The 23,880-nt window shown below is 40.3% G+C and overlaps 1 protein-coding gene across 3 annotated transcripts in view; it reads right to left on the bottom strand.

Annotated features, from left to right (window-relative positions):
• Positions 1-23,880, bottom strand: part of KYNU (kynureninase) — a 66,323-nt gene that overhangs the window by 5,096 nt on the left and 37,347 nt on the right. For all 3 annotated transcript variants that reach the window (XM_074595186.1, XM_074595189.1, XM_074595185.1), the window contains 4 exons: positions 23,452-23,550; positions 22,614-22,687; positions 4,969-5,021; positions 3,393-3,478 (listed from right to left, as the gene is read on the bottom strand). In XM_074595186.1, coding sequence (XP_074451287.1) covers positions 3,393-3,478; positions 4,969-5,021; positions 22,614-22,687; positions 23,452-23,550 — 312 coding nt within the window. The remainder of the gene's footprint in view (positions 1-3,392; positions 3,479-4,968; positions 5,022-22,613; positions 22,688-23,451; positions 23,551-23,880) is intronic.

The raw sequence follows: 23,880 nt of genomic DNA, 5'->3' as shown, positions 1-23,880 counted from the left end.
CAGACATTATACGCAAACATGGTAGGATTGGGCTTCTGAAAACACAGGGTAATGTTATTACTTTAGATAATGAAAGACATTTCTGTGTACTGTTAAAAAGTTTTACACACATCCATATCTGCATAAATGAACTTGCACACAAAACCAGTTTGCTAAGAGAACATTCATTTGCATATCTGAAGAGGATCCATAAATTCTCTACAAATGCAATGGGGCTGCATGAAACTCAAAATCACATACAAGATTTTCCTTGTATGTACCCCAAGTAATAAAATCCAAGGGTCAAAACTGAAACATCGCGGCTGATCTACAAATTCTTGTCTTTGAAAACACAAAGTTTATACCAATCTATTGACTTTACTGCTTGACGTCCTGTACAGGCTCTATCTCTGCTAGTCTGCATGAAGAAAAAATATTCACTTGATTCTGGCTTAGCAGCTTTATGCTCTTACACAGCTACAAGGACTGGGGAGCTGCAGAAACTCAGAACATCATGGGACGTGCAAAAGCGATTGCTTTAAGATGGCAGTGCTATTTTTCCACACAAACAAGGATGAACAATGTGGCAGAAGAGTTTGGGAGCAGGAGAAGGCAAGACAGCTTCTGCTTGTGCTCCAGAAAGGCTCGGTTACAGAGAATAATGGAAAAAGTGACCCTGGAAACAACTCACCCCTGCCTTCCTCAGACCCTCCCTTTTCTTCTTCCCATGCAAGTAGCTTCAGGGAAAGATGACAAGATATAGACAGGCAAGTACCCGATAGTCACTTTGAATCAGATTCTGGCACATAAATGCCATATTGCTGCTCATGGACAATTATGCCTCCATTGACCACAGCTGCAAAATCAGGGGGCAAGGCGGAGGTCCTGTATGAAAATCCATGATCATCCCTCTCAAGAAATCACTTCTCCACACTGCAGGAGTAACACTTTTAAGATTACTTGTATCATAACCTGGAAGAGCATATAAAGAGGTACCTGAGAAATCCTACTCAAAATACAACAAAGTCTGGTTTCCAGCAGCACAGGGAAATCACTCTTTTGTCAAACATCCCAGGTATTATTCCATGATGCTATCACAGCCACTAGATACTGCACAAAACCAAAGGGGTATCAAGTATTGGAACAGGCTGCCCAGGGAAGTGGTGGAGTCACCATCCCTGGAGGTATTTAAAAGGTGGGTACACGTAGTGCTGAGGGTCATGATTTTGTGGTGGTTTTGGCAGTGTTTGGTCGATGGTTGGACTCAATAATCCTAAAGGTCTCTTCCAATCCAGATGATTCTATGTTTTGTTTGTGGAACAAATTACGGCTGCTGTAAAACAGGCTTTGCACGGAGACAGTGCGCTCATGGAAATGCATGTGACAGGGACCAGGGCCACCAGCAGTCACTACTTGCACAGGTCAACAAAAATCAAGAGGTGCTTCCCTCACCGCAGAGGCAAGGGCAGCGCGCACATGACTATTCAGCACATTACTGGAGGTAAAATGGAGACCCGCCTCCTATTCCTCTGGGCTTCGCGGCAGTACGAGGGACGGATCTCCTTCGGCTGCGTGCAAAAATCTGTTTGCTCAGGCTTTGTGTAAGGAATATTTGGCCTCCTGGGTGAAATTTTTGAAAAAGATCTTTTAAATGTGGCTGTGGAGCGCTCCCTTTTTTTCCATAAAAGGGAGCAGCTACCGCCATAACAGTCACTTTAAGCATTATTGAGGAATAACATGCATTAACACTTGCAGTTTTCATTGTTTCCATTGGAAACACTGCCTTCTGCTTAATGTGTCCCAGTGAAGGTGGCATGCAATTTCACTAGCCATCTCTTGCCAGACATGAAAACTGTTTTGTTTCCCACTGTATTAGAGCAATTAGCACTGGGAAATCCTGGCTGTGCCAAAAGGTAATGCAGGCACGGGAAGGGGAGGCGATGGAAACGGCTCAGCCCTCATTGTTCCAGGCTCCCTGCAGCGGGCTAAATGACATCAACCCACACAAACTGGAGCACTGACAATCTGGGTCATAGCAGAATAGCTTTCAGCTTATCTCGAAGGTCACATAAAGTTTAAAAAAATATACTGGATGTTTAAGATTGGACTAACAAAATAAATAGTCAGGCAGAACAAGAAGCATTGCTGTGCCCTTTGCAGTCCTTCAGCATTGCATGGAAGCCGGAGAGAGCACAACTGGCAGTTTTCTGACTTTGTTTGCTTAAGATACTGTTTTTTTCAGCAAATAAAGAGGAGGGACATACAGTGTAGGGGCATTGCTCTTTGTTCCAGCATCAGCTTTGCCATGCCACTCGCATTAATGGAATGCCAGCAGAAATACGTTTCTCCCATTTACGCTGATGGCAAAACCTTGCTAAGCAAGGCAGGCTTGAAAAGCAGCTTAGGAAAAAATTTAATATAGTAGCATATAGTAGGGAAATCTATGTAAACCCATCCTTTTTAGCCCCAAAGACCTAGAGTCCTGCATTTCAGGGGTGGACCATCCATAAGAGAAATGCTGCTATGTCCGGATATGAAACGCAACGCGATACAAGGTGTTTTGGGAAGAGCTGCATGCCTTCAGACAGGGATGAATTGTGCTTCCCAAGGTGGACCAGAGGGCTTTCAGCACGTGGGTCACCCCTTCCTAGCCAGGAAGACATTAGCTCTGTATGGCAGGACTGCCCTTCCCACAGCCGCAATCTCAGTGGTTCATATAGAGATGGGTCAGAGAGGGGCTGTGCTCCTTTGGCCACAAAATAACGACAAGATGAAGCAACACCCAGTCTGGAGCTACACCACACTCACAAATTCCCCACTTCGGAAGCGTTCACAGGCAGCTTCTGCCTTTTCTGTTTGTAATAAAAGGGACCACAGCAGAGTTCCCAGAGTCACCAGTTCAATTTAGACTCCAGGACACCCAGTGGCCGCATCCATTTTCTTTCACAAAGGAGCTAAGTCTGTTTTGCCCATGGAAATATAAGTAGAAGCAACTCTGGATGCCACTTGTTAGAGTTATGTTGTTCCTTCCTAGGACGATGTCTAGCGGCATCCTTTGCCTGAGCTGCCCTGAGGCAAGCCCTGAATACCTCTGTGGGAAAAGCTGCTGTTTGTACCGAGCCCCCAAAAGCCAGGACAAACCCAGTGCTGGCGGTCAGGCTTGGAGGTGCAAACCTCATGTATACTGGGTCCAACAGCAAAGTTTGCGAAAACAGTGAAGGGATGAGTATATTTATTAGAGGCCTTGGTCTCTCAAAGTTGCGGGGTTATTTTCGTTGTTTTTTATTCCCCCTCCCCCTTCGTTTTTTAACTATTCTGCAAATTTTTTTAAGTGAGACAGCAGTATTACGCGTAACGCTCATTTAACATTTTCATGCTCTTAAATTCAGGCTAAAAGTAAAGCAATTACTTACCTCTAAACTAGCTTGCAGAGCACAGACCAGTAAAATTGGAGGATTCGATAACCGAAACCCATTAATTCCTTCACTTAGTTGTAATTCTGGAAAATGAATAACTTATATTAGTGTTTTTTGATTTCTTCCTTTTAATGGATTGGACCTTATCTTGAAGTCCGTCCTCATGCAATAAAATATTTCACTAATGTGGCCTGTAGGAATCGGTCATTAAAAGGAAATTGTAATCTATTCTCAGCTACTACTTTTAACTATGAGAGAAGCCAAGTTTTATCTGGCGGAAGACCTCATTAACAGCTTCATGGGAACTAGAGAACTGCAATTAATTTGTTAAAACCACCAAGATTAATTTGTTTAAAACCATCTTTACACTTGAATCTCTTTTAACATTGGCATCCAAGTCAGCGGAGGCACGCTCGCGCGGAGCCGTGGTATGTGAGCAGGGAATCACGTTCCTTAACTTTATTAAGCTGACGAGACACGTGGGAGACTGCATATGCAGCTAAGTGTAGCTTCAGGCCACGTAGAGAAGTTGCATAGACTTTAGGCTGTGAAATTTCACAAAAATCTATTTAATAAATCTATAAAGCCTCGCTGTAAGTTCTGTGTCACCATTTATATTTCATGCTCCAGCACCGGAGCAGGAGGATGCTGCGGAGGAAATGCTTTTCACGCACAGCAGACTGGCTAATTTTATAATGATCGTTGCCCAACTTCTCCCCTATAAACTGCCCATGGAAATGAATAAACAATATTTTTCTTCTTCTAACAGTATTTCAAGGCAATTTGTGTCGCCTGCTGGCTTTCCGTGGTGCATGTGGTCAGAAAACAAAGAGCAGACTGAGGCTATTAGAGAGGTGTTCTCCAGCCAAAGTCACATCAATAGGTGCTGCCACAGAAAATTAAAAACGCATTAAAAACAAAACAACCAATCAAACCAAAAAGCTCCTTTCTTCTCCTGATCCCTCAGGATATTCTCGCTGCCATACTTTAAAATGGAGCTGAGCAGTCTAGCTGTTAGATTTGGAAAGGACTCCTCACATCACATCGGGACAGTAAATATTTAGCCATTTCAGAGCAGGTTTGGTTTTGTCTTATCCTTTGCTAGTGCGAGGGATTTGGAGATGCTGGAACATTAGTGGTATTTCATGACTTATGTCAGATTGCCTTACCTTCATTTATATAATTTCCCATTAATTCCAGCGGAGCTAATCTTAAAGTAAGATATTACTCAAGTGAACGACAGCAGATTCTCACTCCTCGGAGACTTATGTGTTTAATTCACTGTCATACTTTCAAACTTTCATCCATATTCTACATCTGCATTTTGAGGGTATTTCAGCAAAATATCTAGAAGCAGACAGTCAGACCCATATGCCCAGAGACCAAATTTATTCCCACTTTTACTTTGTTAACTCCACTGCATTGCATATTAGGGATGAGTTTAGCTTAAAACCTTTAACATAAGTAAGGAAATGCAAAGTTCTATCCTTTCTACTCAAACTACTATAAAAGTGAAGCTGGTTATGTATAAATACATCAAATAAGGTAAAACTGAAAGTGTAAAAATACATACTGTTTTCCATGAGGAATCGTGTTTTGAATTCGTGACCCCACCAGCCGATTAGCCTAAGATTTTGTAAAGAAAGGAAATTAATAGCAATCTTGGTATAGTATTTTTTCATTTAGATTTGAGAGTTGAGAAATAGGTAAGTAAGATTAAGAAGTATATACATCTAATAATACGCTGTATTTCTAACCATGATGTAAAAATGCAATAAATTCTATAAACAGCTAGCACTAAAAACTTCATATTACTATTTGGGAATTTCTCTTTAACTACTAATGATAAAACGTACCACATCTTTCAATTAACTATTGATTTCTAACAATATTCATTTTGTCCGAAATAATTTCACAAAATGAAAAACAGAAGTATTTCCACTATTTTTTTTTTTCCTAACCTCAACCTGCCCTAAAGTCGTTTAATGAATGTTGAAAGCTAAAATGTGTTATAAAGTCCGACTTGGTTTCACCGAGCAGAGGAGCTGGTGACGGACAGCAGGGACTCAGAAGGAGGACTGTGCGAGCACTGCCTTTTCCTTACCGTGAGACTGCAATCTGAATTCTGAGTAAACTTTTCTTCTCCTGAACTGAGCTTATTATTAAAAAGTCTTTCTTTAAAAGAAAATCCAAACCAGTTTAATCCAAAAAATCTTTTTTTTTACATCACCTCCAGAAAAAAACAAAGAAAAAAAAAAAAAAGAAAAGATCAATTACCTTGTAAATCATTTATCCAAGCTTTATTGGTGACTAACAGAGGAGGCTGAGGGGAGACCTTATCACCCTCTACAACTACCTGAAAGGAGGTTGTAGAGATATGGGGGCTGACCTCTTCTCCCTGGTGACAAGTGATAGGACGAGGGGAAACGGGTTCAAGTTACGTCAGGGGAGGTTTAGATTAGATATTAGGAGACATTTTTTCACTGAAAGGGTTATTAAACATTGGAATAGGCTGCCCAGGGAGGTGGTGGATTCACCATCCCTGGAGGTGTTTAAAAAAAGGGTAGATGGGGCACTTAGGGACATGGTTTAGAAGTGGCTCTTGTCAGGGTAGGCTAAAGGTTGGACTCGATGATCTTAAAGGTCCCTTCCAACCTCAACAATTCTATGATTCTATGATTCTATTACTCGAAATTTCCCATACATCACTGCAATTACAATATCAGGAAGTCACCACCTTCGAAGGTCAGGAAGGAGTTTGTGGTCTCCAGGACTGGACATAATTCACACCATTTCTTCCACGGTTTTGCTCAGTTTTCTCTATGCCAGGTAGCAGAGTTGCTAGGAGTGAAGCCTGGCAAGTATTCAAAATTTGTCATAGCAAAAAAAAAAATAATTTATAAATAAAACTCATGGTAGATCAGCCTTCCTGGAAGTAAACAAGGAAAAAGAAAGGCATTGCCCCTCTCTAAAGCAGGAGTGCTTCTTTGCAGTATGCTTAAAAGAGCTCAGCTCTGCAGAATTAAGACCACATTTGAGTTAAAGGCTTGTTATATGAATACCATTACACCATGGTGTAAAATAAAGTACTTCGTATTTCTGTATAACAACATAGGTTTTACGTTTACTTCTATGAAAGGCTCTGAGCTGCATCCAAACAGAGTGTATACAGAAAAAGCAGGCTTTTTTCTTTATTGCTGCGTGTTTTTTATTATTCTAAGACCCATGAAAATCAATAGTGCAATATATATTCATTTCAAATGAGATATTACATTGCCAAAATGAATATACCCCAAATAAAGTATAACGCAGCTTCTGCCCAAGTGACTCAGTTACTGACGCTTTGGATCATAAAAGATATTCCAGCTATTTAATATGAACTGTATAATATATAGAGAATATTTTACTATAAACCCTGAATATTGTATGTTACTACAACATACTGCTAATGCCAATGGCGCACCCATTCCATGAAGCTTTAAACAGAAAAAAACATCCATAGGAAATATAACATTTGGACTATTGTGTGCCAAGGAGAAAACAATACTATATGCTATTTGGGCCACATCCTAACGTCAAAGACAAAATCAACATCAGGCAGAATATGAGCGGGGTAGAGCCTGATGAAGAGCACTCTGGTTGCAGTTTGGATGCTCAAAGCTTGCTAACTCCGAAGCTGGCTTCAAACCAGACCTCTGCTGCAGCGCCACGTTTGCAACTTGGAAACTGAAATTTCAGAACTTTTCCAAAATGACAGAATGCACGATTTTTTTTATTTTTTTTTTTTTTAAAGACAGTTTTAGCTGTCTTGCCCTTTCCCACCATAGCTTTGACAATTTGCCTTTCCTTTTTTTTTTTGGTTTTCTTCTTTTTTTTTTTTTTTTTCTTTTTGGCTTTCTTCTTTTTTTTTTCTTTTTGGCTGTGCAAGAACTTCAGAGGTGTCACTACAGGATGTGCACTTTGAGGCAGCTCTGGTCCTACACTCTCATTGATCTAATGGTCCATATGGATGTCACATTATTTGACATTTAAGTTGACAGGCTTCAAAGTGTGGAAATTAACAAAATCTTTACAAATTAGCAATTTGCTGTTTACAATTTTCTGTGAAAATTTTGAAATGAAGGTTGCCACTGCTATGCCAAATTTCAACCTGTTATGGTGGGAAATAGCTAAGGTGTTAAACCCCAAACATAAGGCTTTGTAAATGCTCGCTAAAAATAATAGGCAATAAAGCTGCACATTAAGATACTGCAGTAAAATTTCTTATTAAAGAGTTGTTATTCTGCATGCAAGATGAGTAGTTTGAAATGCAGTCACCATTTTGCCGATTCCTGCTTCAAAAACAAAGGCACCGAGATCTAAATTGATTTTGAATCCCAAGCCCTAATCTTTGCAAAATGCATAACGTGAAAGGCTCTGAGAAGCCTTATGTGCTGTGTTTGTGGTTAAAAACACCTTAAAATTGTTTGTAACTGGACTCTAGAGTTAGAACATTTTCATTACAGACAAAACCCATTTTGTGACGTGTGTTAAAAATCTGTGTCTGGGGAGAAAAGGATCTAATTTTGCAAATGTTCCGCTATAAACCTTTGAGAATAGCGTTGTACTGGTCACTGCCCGTTACGTGTAAATGTATCCATTTACTGAGCACTTGTCTTGTTTTAAGATGGCACTAATTAAAACGGCTATCCCAGTGATAACCGGCTTGCGGCGTGTGCCCGATGGCATCCTGCTGCCAGCCCCAGGTACCCACAGCATCCCAAGGCTCCGCAGCAGCACCTCTATGGCTAACATCTCTCCATCCACCAGCAAAAGCCGACATTCAATCCATTGCGATCATGCCGAAAAGGAGAGTTTAAATTAGCGCCGGAGCGGCTGTGGCCTTTTTCCGCGAGGTGTGCCTGTTCTTTACAAACCCGCTCCTATAATAAATTTTAAAACAGGTAACGCATTATGCTATTTTATCCTTCAAAGAAAAACCGTGTCCTCGTGGTTTGACAGCACTGAGACTTTCCCAGGGAGTTCTGCAGCTTTCCAGTCTATGCACAGAAGTAGTTTTAAAACGTGACACCTAAAATTTAAAGCAAACTGTTACCAGCTCGATTTCATGAAGCAAGGAGGCACATATGAAATATTGCTGAAAGGTTTTCAAATTCCTCATTTTTACCCCAAAATGTTCTCTTATTTTACAAATTAACGAACAAAGATTTGCTGGGTTGGAAAAATGACTCCAGAAAGGAGCAGTATCTTCTCATTTAGTCCTACTCTCTTTTCAGGGCATTTACACCAGGGAACAATCTCTTCAATAAGTACTTTTATTTAGCTCATTTTCCTCCTTCTTATCTGTCTGTGTTAGACTGAAGCGCTGGTTGTTCATAACTTGAGCCGTATCGTTTGTAGTTGCATTAATGATGGAAGAACGCGGGATATAATGATCATGATGTATGTGCAGTGTAAACATCAAAGAAGATCCACTTAAAGAACACAGAAAAAAAAAATACGAAAAAAATTCCTTTGACCTTTGCTTCGAAGTTACAGATGATCATGCTACTCATTCATAATTTACAGCCTGAAGCAACATGGGTCTCATTTCCCTTCTTGGAAAGAAAAAAAAAAAAAGAAAAAAAAAAGTAGTGATACAGGGAAAAAAAAAAAAAGGGAAATACTATTAATGTGGCCCAAATTTTCCAACCCAAGGCAATGCGCTGGAAGTATCCTGTCATTATATTGTGTGAGAAAACATTTTTACGTCCACGTGAAAGCACGTTGAAAAGCTACAACAGGAATACAGTGCGAAATTCGTAACACTTTATATTACATTTGCCCACTTCGCTGGGCATGGAACAGTTTGTCTTCCCTCCGTTATCAGGTCACAGTGCTATCTAGAAATTTCGTATTCATTACTTAGATTATATCTATATTAGAAGCATATACCAGCAAAGCATGCTATGTTTATGAAACCGTGGGTTAAGGTAAATCATAAACAGGCCGTTTTGGGGCGGATTGTGTCCGCAAAGCGGCTGATGTAGCTGCTGGGCGGCAGCTAAGCTCCTCGTTCACACATCACTTTATTTTCACCATAAAAACCCCAGATGTTGGCAAAGATTTGTTTGAGTTTTCATGCTACTGTTCTAGCTATGAGTAAGAAGCAGCTCTGAGGAGTTAATGAGACGCCTCCCTGCTCCCAAAGCCTGTTACAGAGAACTCAGACTATGTCTGCAAAGGCAACCTCGCGCAGGAGAAAGGATGCAATGGAGCACATCCACAGCCCATCCGTTCCCTCTGCCTATGGCTCACAACAACTTGAAGACCTAAAACAGACAACCAAGAGGCACAGTACAGCTTGACAGGGGCTTAGAGAGCAGAGGTTAAGTGTGTCTCCAATATCACTCCATTAGCAGGAAATGTGTTAAATAAAAAACCCATTAGGTCTTAGGAATTAGACTTCAAAAGAACACAGAAATCCCGGAGGCTGGAGCCAGCCTGAAGCTAGGAACAAGCTACATCCGACCTCAGCCGCAGCGATTTGACCATGTTTGACCATTGTCTTGCTGCCTAGGAGAATGTGGTGGTACCACGCCATGGTGCCACAACCAGAGTCCAGCTCTGCCCAGCTTTCACATTTCTAAAGGCGGGTTAAGAAAAAAATAATGGTACTGCCAGCTCCTAAAGACCAAAGTACTCCTTAACGTGCCCTTACATCCATCTGTGAATCTCCAGCTCAACTGAAAGTTTAGTTCCAGACCTTGAAGTACGTACCCTCGGTGTCCTGGGCTCCACGTAGCACAATACAGATAGAAAAAGTAGCCAGGACTCAGCTTCTGAGCAGGAGCATCTCCTAATGCTGCTGCATTCAGACAAAAGTCAACCCCAGAAGCCAAACTCATATAAAAAGCTGCATCACCCCCTCTAAGCCACCTTACTCTTCCCCAAATTTACAAACAGCTCTCCACAAGCTCCAAGCACAGCCCTGATCCCCAGGCTCAACAGCCGGGGCACAGTCTTTGCATTCCACTCCGCATCAGTTTCATTGCGGTTTTATAATTGCAATTTTTTATATGCTCTAATGTCATTTTTATCGCGTTAATTTTATTGCAAGCACATGAACATGATTGTGCTTCTTTGGATTCAATGACAAAATTCTGAATAAATAGGAAGAATGACACCACTCCCCACCCCCAAAGAAAGCAGGAAAAACCGTTCATCGCTTTACATAGCAAATCTTTGACTCACTGACTAGAGTTTGAGAAGGAGTCTCAATTTTCTTTGCTATCGCAGACTTGTCTGATCACGGATGAGTCATTTAGTCCTTCCATGCCTGAAGCCCTCATATCTAGAAATGCTGCTCAGTACTGCCCTGACTCTCTGGTGAGTTGTGAGAATATATTTGTTAAAATATTTTCACACACTTAGAAATGAGGACCATGTAAGAATGGAGAAAAAGATTTCCTTGGAGTATCTTACACTGGATTTTTTGAAATACAGACAGGGAAAGGGGATTTGGAGGTATCGACTGATAGTGCTGGTTTTTTTCCCCTCTTCTCAGCCTTTCCCCAAATTACCCTCTCGGGCTCAAAAGTCGTTTCCAGTGTCAGGTTTCTGTTGAGTTCAAAATGTAATATTTTTTTTGGTCCATGTCACCTAACTGGCACTTACGTCAAGAAAAAAAAAATAAAAAAAAAAGAAATAAAAATCAATATTTCTATTGCTTAATTCCACATAGTGTTTTACAGAGCTGTGCTGAAAAAAAAGCCCAAGTAGATGGACAATGTTATCCCACTGCAACTCTCTCCTATCCATACTGGGCACCCACAGCAAGGTCCGGCTCCGACCCAGGGCTCCCCTGCTGACGGATCGCTGGAAGGGAGAAAAATATTTCACATAATACTTGGTGTGGTGACTAGGGGTCTCTCTTTAATCAAAACAAAGGATAATTGAAAAGTGACTCCCAGTTTCACCACTGAAATGCAGAATTCAAAGATTTTAACCCTCCTGTGTAGGTGAAATTCTTCATATACTATAAAGCTGTCAGTTACGGAGCGTACTTCACCGTATACATATATGGGCTAGGATTTGCATGAGGGATTAAGGGAGTTAGCAGCTAGCCCCTGTTAGAGTCTAGAGATATTTGGAAACCCAAGTCTCACTGTCTCCTTCAGAAAACCTTGCCAAGATTGCCAGAAGCTATATTTAAAACCTCTTCCCCACCCCCCTTATATATCTATTTAGATATCCTTTATCCCAAATGGTAAGATTGGACTCCTTTCATTATTATCTTCTGTGCAATGTCCGTTGTTCATTTTAAGTAGGATCGGTTGTTAGAATTTGAAAAGCTTTTGAAGCCCAGGTAATTATTAGCCTCAGACTTTTGTAGTTTTGGACTTGTACATACTCTGATGCTTTCCTTACCCTTTTCAACTCATTACAAATGTTTCCTAATTATTAAGCAGATGTGACTTGTGAGCAATGTCATACATTATTAATGGACCAGCCTTAGAACTCAGTAGAAAAAAAATCAAAACTCCTTATGAAAAGTTGCTACTGTGAAAGTAGTAACTTTTCATATTTAATATCAATGAGGCTTTACTTTGTCAAAAGACCAAAGTAATATGATTGTATTAGAGGCTAATAGCATGACATTTTTCTTCTGCTAAGTAGCTTGCATTTTGAGAGCCATCTAAAGGGAGACAATTTTTCTCCTCTATTTTGAGGCTTGTCTCGGTTAAAAAACAGCTAAATTCACTTTCTGCCTAGCAGCACATTTTAACAGCAAAGACCAAAATCCTGAAAAACAGTTTCATAAGCTAAACAATGACACTAAACTATGCAGCTGCAATAGGTGAAATTAAGAAAACTCTAGATTTGAGTAATAATGCCTTTTTTTTTTTTTTTTTCCAAAAGTAGCTGGGCAGCTCTCAGCTCCCTGAGCTTCGCTGTTCTCTGCGGTAGGGAATTTAATGCAACTGTTGCCACAATTAGAGAGACTCTTGGGTGAAAACCTAGGCTGTTTGGTCAATCAAGTGCAAGGTGATTTACAGCTGATAGGTATTTGAAGACAGAGGGTACACACGCTCTTCTTGAATTGATTTTTTCCTTGTTAGTCTTTTAGACTCAACACAAGTGGGAATACACCAATTTCAACATGTCCCTCCGTATTACCCCTCCAGGTCAAAACAAAAGGAGATTGAGTTCACTTTTGTAGCAGGAAACAAGTTGCCGTGATCGGGGCACGCGAAAGAGAAATGGCTGCAATGCTGCGAATCCAATCAGGGCCCCTTGGAGTCGCACAGAGCTCTCCGCCAAACCTCTAAGGCGTTCGCGATGAGGGATGATAATTTCATTCACCAGGATCAGGCAAAAGAAAGGTATGATCAAGCGGCAGACAAAATTGGAGCCCAAATTAAATCCCGGGAAAAGATCTCACAAAAAACAACCCCTCTAAGGCTAATGAAGTTGAATTAAAAACTGTTAAATCAGTTTACGAACAACTATTATCACAAAGTGCTCATATATCACTTCCACTAGCCAAATATCAGATATATGAAAAGGAGGAATACAGCCAACAGTATGTTAGCACATTTAGTAAGGGGAAATCAAATATTCTGCCTAACACCAGAAATTAAAAATCAAGCAGGGAGCCAATTTACTCATAGAGATATTAATAAAGTTCTCAGCGATTTTTATAAAGTATTGAATAGTTCCCAATTATATTATGGTGATAAAACCCAGCATATTACATTCTTTAAGAAATCAGTGTTTTTTTCTGAGGCTGTTTCAAATAGATTAAATTAAACAAGAAGCAAAAGCAACAATCCCTCCTAGAGGTACTTTTAGATGTGAATTATGACTTAAAGGAGACTTGGATGGTTTTGATTACCATGATGCGTTTACTGAACTATACAGTATCCTCAGTCCCTTGAATGAATCTTTGAGGGGATGATATCTAGATAGATTTCTAAATAATACATGTACCTGACTGAACTATAATATAAAAATTTTAAGATCTGGGAAGCCGCGCTTCCTTGCGCCTTCGTTGTTTTTGAATACAGTAATCACAATATTAATGCAAGACCTTTATCATACTAGAATCCTTATTAGCTACAATGTAAGAGTTACCACCTCTGCTCTTTGCCTGAAACAAGAAGCAATCCACATTAGATGAGATTTTTTTTTTTTTAATTTTTTTTTTTTAATATAATGTCAGTGGCTGGAACTAATTGAATTCAAAGTTTTAAGTGTCAGCAGAGTTAGCACAGAATCCAGTAGTTGTGTTACAAAACATTTACCAGCACTAAGTGATACTCAAGGAGAAAAGAACTCAGACAGAGTTTATTGAGCTGAAGTCTAGGAGATGAAATCATCAAGGGAAAACAGAAACAGGCATCTTTCACAGTTATTTTAAAGAGTCCCTCCCCAAAAAGTTGAAATTTCATCCATCAATAGAGAACTTGAGAGAAAAGTGACATAGGGACCTTTCTTTACAGGGCGGTAAGTTGCTCTAATTTTCAGCAGCACATAAACTACCAGTATTTTGGACCCTAAAATATGGTTGACACGAAGAACATTTGACACGAGGTCCAATGTATGTACGTCAAATGTTTGACGCAAGGTCCAAGACTGCTTTCAGGAGTCCCCAAGCTCTTCTTACTGCAGAAGCAGGTAAGAAGCCGTCAGCTAAGCTTATATGGGCTTATTCTCATGTCACAAGCTAACTGCGTCTGCACCACCGACCACCAACACACACTGATCAAATCTCTGCACTTGCTTACAACAGGTTGCTAAAAAGTCAAGTCAAAAAACTGACAGCGAAAACAGAGGGATGCTAAAAACTAGATGAGGTTGGGAAATTATTACATTTTTTGTTCAATAAACTGTACACAGCTAAAGAAATTAATAAAGAATTCTTCACTTTGAGGAGCTGTTTTTCATGCCATGGGACGGAAAGAACCTACAAGTTTTGCCGAAAGAGTTGCACTGGTGTGATTAGCTCCCCGATTTGATGCTGAGAAACTAGGAGAAGAAAGGGGATGAGAGAGGGATGCAGTGTCCGTCCCAGCGGCTCACTGGAAACTGCTTTTCAGACACATGAGCCAGCACTGATTTGGGTCCCATACCAAAACTGTTGCTGTAAGCTGCCCTCTGATTTCCATGCAGTAGGAGGCAGCAAGCGGCACCTGCCAGCAAGAACTGCCAATGACTTCAATGGCAAATGAGGAGTAGTGACTGTGATAGCAAGAACTTACCATCAGCAACAAACAGCTGTGAAAATAAACAGAAAGTGAGGGGAAGGATGGCTTAAAGCAAGTGGGCAAGAAGAGACAGTATGCCATGAATGTCTCTAAGAAGCTCCTGACTCAAAGATGTGTGGGAATGGGCCAGAAGTAAAGGACAGCAGGCTGTGGACTTACCAAGAAAGGAGCTGGGAGCAAAATAAATGATCTAGCTTGCCCACAGCAATGGTGAAGATAAAACAGATTTAACCAAGGGAGACCAAGGAAAAAGAAATATATGAAGTTGTATGCCCTGGTGAGACCATCTTCTCCTGGCTGAACGCTGGAGATATGAAGGTTGAGCTGGGAGAAAGAGGGGGTATGAGGACCAGAAACCCTATGAACAAGCAGAAACGAAAAAACATGAGAGGTAACCCAAGCAAAAAAGAAAACCCATACAAAATCCCTCTGGTGCAGGTGCACACACACAGAAAACCAACTTTGCAAGTAATAAAGAGGCTGAATTATTTCCTTAACCTGGGTAACGACCTTCCAATTACCTTTAAAAATGCTTATGGTTTGAATCAGGTGCTGGCTGTGATACGAATCACAATATGAGCTGTATGCGTGATCCCAGGGCTGCGGCTAAAGCCAAGAGACGTATTCAGTCAGGACAGGGACACGAATAGCTCTGGGAGACATGCAGTGCAGGAGACCCCACCTGAACCGGCAAGTGACAATTACAGGAATATACTCCAGGAGACATAAACAGGGGGAAAAAAGGTAACTGTATTAATGGCACAACAGCATAATGTCTATTGCTGGTACTTTCAGCTTAGAGTAATTTCAAGGCATACCGTGATCTCGAAGCACATTCAATAAGGAAAAATTAGAAACAGTTCCCCACTGTGGGCTAATGAACTAATACAAAAGCATGAGCAAATCTCATTTTTAAATGACACGTGTAGACTAGAGCTTTAATTGAGAATCTTAAAAGGCAAGCTTCACAGAAAGTACCAAAAGTGGGAATCTGAAGTAGAAAAAATAAAAAATGATCAAATACTGAAAGTGAGTCAACATCTAGCAGGAAATCCCAAATGCAAAATTGCATTAGTTCCAGCACATTTCTGCACAGAGGTAAGCGAGCTCTTAGTGGAAACGGCAGAAGATTTACCTGATGTTTTTTGTTGAAAATAAACTTTTTCCTCCCTAAGAGAGAAAGGTTCTGTGAGGTGGATACGGAAATGTACAGATTAAATATAAGAGGGGAGATAATGCCTCTGTTTGTGATTAATGAAAAAGGCAGGCAAAGAACATTTTCTCTCCATCTCGTTAAAGGTGTGTGACACTAGCTTGAGCGTTGCCTCCCTGGAAGTTCATTCAGCCTTCTCTTATTGGGAAAAATCAAGACACAGCCAAGTGCTTTCAAAACTGCCTGTCTCAAAGCGGAGAACTGAGGCACAAAGAGCAGGCACCTAACAACACGCGTCCTTTGAAGCGGGGGAAAAAAAAAAATCACAGCAACCATACGGACTCCAAGGAGAGCCCCAGGATCTCTTCCTTGCTAGTTAAAGGAGATGCAAGAGTTGCCCCCAGGCTACACTCACCTTTCCATCAGGCTAAGCTGGTTGGGTTCCTTTCATGTGTTGAAGCAGTTGTCTCTTACACCATCTGATGAGAAAAGCTAGAGGCGGCAGATGGGAAACTGCATCCATAAGGAACAAAGCCACCTCCCTCTCGTTTTTGAGGCTGGGAGTGGGAAAAGGCCGTGGCAGAGCAGACTAAGTACTGTATTGTCCCATCAGCACGGTCCAGAAGGAGAGATGCATGAAAAATCTGAATCTGCTCTGATGCAACACAAAGTCAGTAGTTTAGTGAGTGACGACTGAAGAACAAACACCATTAAAGACCTATTGCAAGAATTTGACCATCCTCAGCCTTAAAATAAAAACTATTTTTAGAAAAGGTTGTGACAAGCATAATGCTTTAAATGATATTTCTTCATATTGTTGGTGGAGTTTTAGACAAAAGAAAGAGCAAGTTGTTGGGCAAAGATTTAAATATACATAAAACCTCCAAATCTTTACCCAAGATGTCTTCAGATGTCCGCAGCCAAACACACCTATGCTATAAATACTATTTTGGAGAAGATATGACTCATAGAAGCTAAGTGCTTTTGTTTACTTGTTTGTCTCCGCTTACCCCAGCATTATGATGCCTTGATAACAGGCATGAAAATTAGGAATCAGTCCAGCACCATGCTTTTTAAAAACACTACTGTATATATTTGAGAAATTTGACAGGAACCATGTCTCTGGTTTTCCACATGCTCCGTTTTAAGGCTGGGGTGTTCAAAACTAGGAGTTAAGTCTCTAGGTAGCATGGGAGTACACACGGGGAATGAAAACAGCACATTACTTTCACACTCACTCCAACTATCCAACAGGTGACGCAGACTTGATATACAGCACATTTACCCATACGCAGTCCCACCAGTTTACAAGTAGACATACGGCTCCTCTCTCAAAGACCTTAAAATCCCACCAGGGCAAAGATGACAAAACATGGGGGAAAACCTTTGGGGAGGAAAGAATGAGAAGGTTATTTGTAATGAGAAAAGCAGCAAGATTGCTTGAAGATAAAGCTTAATTACAAGGGAGGATTTGAAGGAATAGAGGGAGAAAAATGCATGACAGAGAACAAGGAGACAAATCATGGGAGCCGCATAAAAGGCTGAAGTACAGAGATGAAGAAACGAGAATGGGAATAGATGATGTGAATGCACATTAACCACTCTCTTTTTTTTTCTCCCAGACTCACTCCAAAGTTAAAAAATGCTCTTGGATATTTGCCATTCAGTTGGTGAATCCGAGAACACACCCCTGCAGGCCCATCATGGGTCTAGATTGGCCTAATAAATCACTTGTCCCAAGACAACGCAATTAAGCCTAATTAGCTGAGGCCTTTATTCCTAAACAGTCTCTTCCCAAGGGAGGTTTTAACTTTTGGTTTCTAAATTAGCCCAAGGATCTAAAGTGTCCTCATCTCCTTGGCAAAGAAACAGTTCATTTCTACCTTAGTACGGGATACTTTATGCACTGAGGGGACACGTGTTGCACTCCACGAATAGTTTATCCATACGTCAGTCCACAATTTGAGTCCACTAGGACCAGTGACAGGCCCTTCTGCAAACAGTAGCACATACGCTTCCTCCGTGAGCACTGACTTTCCACCAGTGCAGCTCCCTGGAAGTCTCTACACTGCTTCTCCAGATCCTCTCCTTGGCCGAGCCAGGGTGCTCTCTTCTGCTAAAACTTTTGGTAGCGCGGAGATACTCAGAGCTGATAGACTCCAAGGGTCAAGTGAGACTTGGACCATCTTAGTCTATTATTCCTAGAAGCGTTTTAAACAAGAACTGCTTACGTTCTTTCCAATCAAGTAGATATAAAACAACCTTCCCAATCTTTTTATGACCGTCCTTTGCTCCCAACTCACATTGCTCCAAAGCCACTTTATTTTCAGCGCTTTCAGCGGAGCTTCAGCTATTTAGTTTGGGGATTACGTGGCTCCAATTCAACAAGGAATAATGTGGTATCTCCTCATAGATCAAGAAAATAAGTAGAGAAAAACTCAGCTGGAGCTACCAACCCTGGAAAGGATTGAGCAACCTCTTGCAAAACAAAGTTAACTGGGCAGAGAGGGCCTGTACTGGAGTAGGGTGGGGACACAGAGCACCTGGGAAAAATAGGAAGCGGGAGATGTATGGAGCTGGAATAGCATATTATTGTTTCTCGCATGCCAGGGTAAAAGTTCACATACCAAAAGGCTGTGCAGATCCCTGTAACAAAACAGCAAGAAGCTATTTGTGCTCTGGCATTTTCACTGGAATCAAGACACCAAAAAGGAAAGTGATCTAACAGAAAGGGTTGATATCTCAGGTCTGTCTATGAATAAATTGTCTGAATATAACTTGTGTTTCTCAAAGCTAGTACGAAATAGTTACCTTTTGGTTTCTTCTTCTTTGATACTTTTTTTTTTTTTTAAATCCTATAGTAAAAGCCGACATGCTTTTTGGACATCAGTTGCTTCCTGCACATACAGCATTTCTTCACATCACACAAACTTTTTATTTTTAAACTACCTGCTGCCAGCCTGGGCTAAAGTTAAGTCTTGATAAATCCTTTCATTTTAAACACTAGACTGTGTACAATTTTCATTTAATCCTCTGCCAAGGCTTATTATTATTCTCCTGGCTGCTTTACATACATTTATTTCCCTTTCATCTTTTTAAATTGTGCCTTAATTTTTCTTACAGGGATTTGACTAGGACTTTTTTTTTTTCCTTCCCCTATCTCAGGACTCGGCGCGTTTGTCCCCTCCTGTCCCTTATGCCAGCTGACAGCAGAGCTGCACTCACTGCACATTTACAGCTGCAGGTACTCTGCTGTGAACACCCGACTTCTGTACCTTCTACCCCAGGTGCTCACAAACATTCACATTTCATCGTAAGCTAACTCGCGTGGTAGATTTTTAGTTATCCTTCTTTTTCTAAACGGAGAAATTGAGACACAGGGGAAGAAAAAAGAAAGAAAAATAAAAACAAAACACAAAACTTCTGTGGAGCCCAACAAGCTAGTCAAGCAAAATTTCAATATTAGTAGGTCACCTTAATTCTTTCTGTGTCTTGGAAACCTCCCCTCCACAAAATAAATGCATTTATGTGGAAACCTGGTGGCACAGGGTCAGTCTGCATTGACCAAACAGTTTCTATAGTCTTTCATAGCTCTGCTCCGTCCAGGCCTTTTTTTATTTGCAACCTTCCATAGAGAAACCACTCTAGCACAATTAGCCAAGAATATATTGCATTGAGATATATGGAGCAGGTATTAAAAAAGCTATTCAAGTATTAAAAGAGACTTCAAAGGAGGTGAGATCATGAGAGAACAGGGATATATTAGACCCATATATGTCAGACTGATTCAGTTTTACTGCCCGAAGAAGAAAGATAGAGGACTAGCAAAGGACTACCCAAGAGGCTCGGTCCAGGTGTTAATTAGGATGGTTACAACATGTAACTTCTAGACCCATGGCCCTTGCAGTGAATTAGAGAACTACCCCTAGCTAAGCCAGAGAGTGTGGGACGGTGTTTGCAGTGACACAAAACAAGGGGACATACAACTCTGTATTGTCCGTAGCCTCCATCTTCCAACCTTCTGTGAGACCTAAGGATCAAACTTTGCCCTTGGGCATAAATCTTTTTTTCCAGGTTGGTGAATTACCAGCTTTTAAAACTCTTGTGGGAAGCTTGCACACCCATAAAGACTGGCGTTGCCTTTTGTCTGCTGGGATGTGACGTGGTATTACTGAATAACAGCGGGTTTGGGTCGCACACATCGGCAGTTGTGCTGCCACAACCTCGGTCTGCAGGCTCAAAGCAGAAAGCAGTTTCAGCACGGCCCGAGCTCCTGGTCGTAAGACTACTAAATAAATTACTAACTCTTTCTCAAGTTGCATTTTAAAAGAAAGCAGCAGCGAATAAGCGTTTCGTTGTCCAGGGAGCAAGCCCTGGATGGAGAAGCTGGAGGGGAACCGTCTGACACCGCGCACAGTTACAATGCGAGCCCCTGTTTGCTTACGCTGCTCTTGCTAGCAAGACTTGGCATAGACGAAAACATACTTGTGAAATTAATAGAGGTTAAAACAAAACACCTAAATGCCTTTGGTGGTGGGCAGTAGCTGGGCTTAAAATTTTGGATCGAGCTGTTTAATTTTCCATAAGTCAGTCCTTTTTGCCCCAGCCTCAGTCAGCAACAGGCAAAGGCACTTGGCAAACCTTCTGGGTCTGCCTCTCTGAATTATGGTCAGAACACGCATTTTTATACTAAAATACAATACATTATTTTGGTATAAAAATAACTACCTAGTCAATAGCTTGCAGAAAATATGAAGGATGAGACAAATTAAAGCAATCTATATCAGTGGGTAAAGTGACTTGCGTAATATTGGCCGTGACTTAAAAACATTATTTCAGACAGTTTAAATGACAAAAGGATATCGGCTGGATTGGAATTTAACTACCTGCTTATGTGTGTGCTGAGATGCAAAGAAACAAAGTCTTTGGTGCTTCTGTTTTTGAATGAAGTTGTCTGGCCACTGGGTGTCATCCTTGATTCAGATGACAGCCGAAGACTTTTTAGATACAACATAAAACCTGCAACTTCCAGAGCAGTTAAATTCCACTCTATTTGATTGTACAACATACAGCAAATTGCTCTGCATTTAAATCAGCTATAAAATTGAATACTTTGACATAGACAAATTCTCCTTTGTCTCACTGCCTTATTTGGAGACCTGAAATGGCTGGTAGATGTGGAAAAGAAAGAAAAGTAATGCAACCGGGGCGTATTAACTACAAACAATTTGATGAGCGATTATCAAATCTCAAGAAATATGAAATAACTATGATTAAATAATGCAAAGGGTCTATGCAGGAAGTTTGGAATTATATCCTTAATTGGGCCCCAGGCTAAAAAAGCCTACTTCATATAGGCAATTGTACTTAAGATATTCAGTATCCAGATTCAGTACACAAGTTAATGACTATGTATGAAGAAGCTGGTTCAGGAAAAACTAATTTAAGCTCTTACCTTCAATACCCAGCTAGTACCCTCACAGAAGTTTCAAAATTTCATCAGGGAGGAAAAAAGACTTAAAGTCCTTGAGATTTTATTCATTCCTCCTATTGCTATTCTGTGATTTCTAGCCGGCTCACATTTTTTTTTTCACTGCTCAGCATCCTCCCAGCTCCCCACAGCCAGGGCCCAGAGATTTGGCCATAGGAGCAATGCCTGTGCCCGGCTAACAGGGAAGCAGAAAAACAAAATAAGAAACAAACAAACAAAAAAACAACTTTCCAGAAGTAATATCCAGATACTTGGAATATTTTGCCAGTGTTCACATGTGAGGATCGAATCCACTCACAACGGGTCATATGTCATCCTAATGAGTTTTCTGATATGGGTGATGGAGAAGAACTTATCAGCGTTATTTTGTTATCTCCTGGGAGTCTAGACAGTCTGAAACCAGCACATAGTGCAGCGGAGCTGCTTATTATAATATTATTTCTCTCTGAAACCTGATTTAGTTTGCCCTCTTCAAGCTAAAATAAAAGTAACTGCCAGCAATTTCTCCAGGCATTATAGCCCGAAATAAATGTTTACATTTGCAGTGCATTAAAAGTATTAATCCTACTGTTCTTAATATACATACATAGAATACAGTAATATAACATTTGAAATAACAGGTATTTTTTTTAATGCAGCTAACCTCAGTTGATAGCACAGCTTTTCATGGATTATAGAGTCTTTGAGAACACAGATCTCCATGTAATTCTTCCTAGCTTTACCAGTGGATATAATTTTAATGAAAACATGCCAGTATTAAAGAGCTATTAGACACACGAGTTGAAATTGTCTTTGATTTTGTTCACCAACCAAAGACTTCAATGATTTTTTTTAAAAAAATCCATTTTTAGGGGAAGACATTAAATATTCTCCGTACATTAAACAGTCTCATAAGCATGATTTAGGTTACTTGTTTTTAATATTATAAGCATTCTTTTTTATGATTATATTTAGTTTAGAACTGATATCAGACTTCAAGGAGGAAATGCATTTAAGATACAAGCATGTACCTTAACAATTTCAACATTTACTCAAATTAACATAAAACAACCCATCCAAGGTAAAAAGATAACCAAATTATCTAAACTTGTACTACCCTTTTCATTGATGCAATAAGTCAGTAACAAATATTAATTAGCCCAATAAGGTGTTTTTGAAGCAGGGAATTTCTTCCGCATCTATACATGTATACATAGACACACATGTCTATAAACTAAGACTAGGAATCTACACATTTTCTCACTTTCAGATCTCAACCCAAAGGGAAGATATTTTCCCATGTAAACTTCACAGCACCTTTTATTTGGGTATAGAAATATACTTACGCTGGTTTAATACTCTGGGAATGCTTCTCATGAATGTAGGCACCAGCGAGGCCTCCTGCTCCAGAATTTAAATACTGCAAACAATAAATCAACATGTACAAGTCGTGCTCATTATCTGTAAAGTATAGCTTTCCTTCCCTCACCCTGCTCTATAAAACAGACCAATATTAACATTTCTAGTGGTTTCTAACTGGAGATCTTAGCATTTTTTTTGCAAAGTGCTGGTGCAAGTAAAAGCAGATATATTTTTTCAGATTAGTTCTAAAAATATCTTTCTTGGCTTACATATGATACTGAAAGTCTAACAGACAAAAGGCTAGAAAATTGAATTACGGCTGAAACAGTCCCATGTCATAATACATATAGCAAAGTCATCAAACAATTCATCTGACTATGCCTGTCGTTTCTCAGTCTCAACAGAAGTCAAAGGAACTAAAGATACCTTGTTCTACGATCTGAAATTATTTAAGTTTAGGCAAGAATATTCCCTTATTTAGGGACCACTTAAGAAAATCCTATAGCTGCAGGACCTTCTTGGTGTGGGAAGAGAAGAGCCTCTAATGCTGTGACCACTGAGCTCCGTGTGCTTTGGAGCAGATGATTAACCACCACTAGCATCCCTTTCACATCCACGAGGTCATTGCCACTATTATCTTTTGGAACTTAGCGTGACAAAACCACCACTAAAGTCAGTGTTCATCTCCTCGTTGTAGCTGGTAAAGAGATTCTGCCAAGTCTTGATCAGTTCAGGTGCAGTTCTTATTCATCTGACCTGTTTGCTGACCCATCATATAAGTGACATAATGGAAAATGGTCTCAAACAATGAATCTATTTTACCTTGTAGGAGCACCAGCAGGCAAAATCTACTCCCCAGTCATGCAAATGAAGCTCTACATTCCCAACAGCATGAGCCAGGTCAAATCCAACAAAGCAACCCTGCAGGAAAGAGATAATTAATATACTGCTTATCAAGATAGTCATCACCACAAAAATTATGTCGAAAAAAGCATCTTTAGAGCTTTATTTACTCTCTATATAGGCAGGCTATCAAGTCCCATCTGTTTGGAGTTATTACCAGAAATAAGTTCTCTATACCATAGGTACGTGTAGAAATCATGAATTGTTTTGTGGGCTTGTCTTCAAGGATGCTTGTGTATGTTTTAGATTCCTAAGCTTTTTCTCATGCAGTAAAGTGGAATCACTTGAAATAAGTATTCAGAATGAATGCATAATTTCAAGCTGTTGTATGGCATGACAAGCTCTAGG

This window comes from Larus michahellis, chromosome 7, assembly GCF_964199755.1.
Source record: "Larus michahellis chromosome 7, bLarMic1.1, whole genome shotgun sequence".
NCBI lineage: Eukaryota > Metazoa > Chordata > Aves > Charadriiformes > Laridae > Larus > Larus michahellis.
This window is presented reverse-complemented; position numbering and strand designations above follow the sequence as displayed.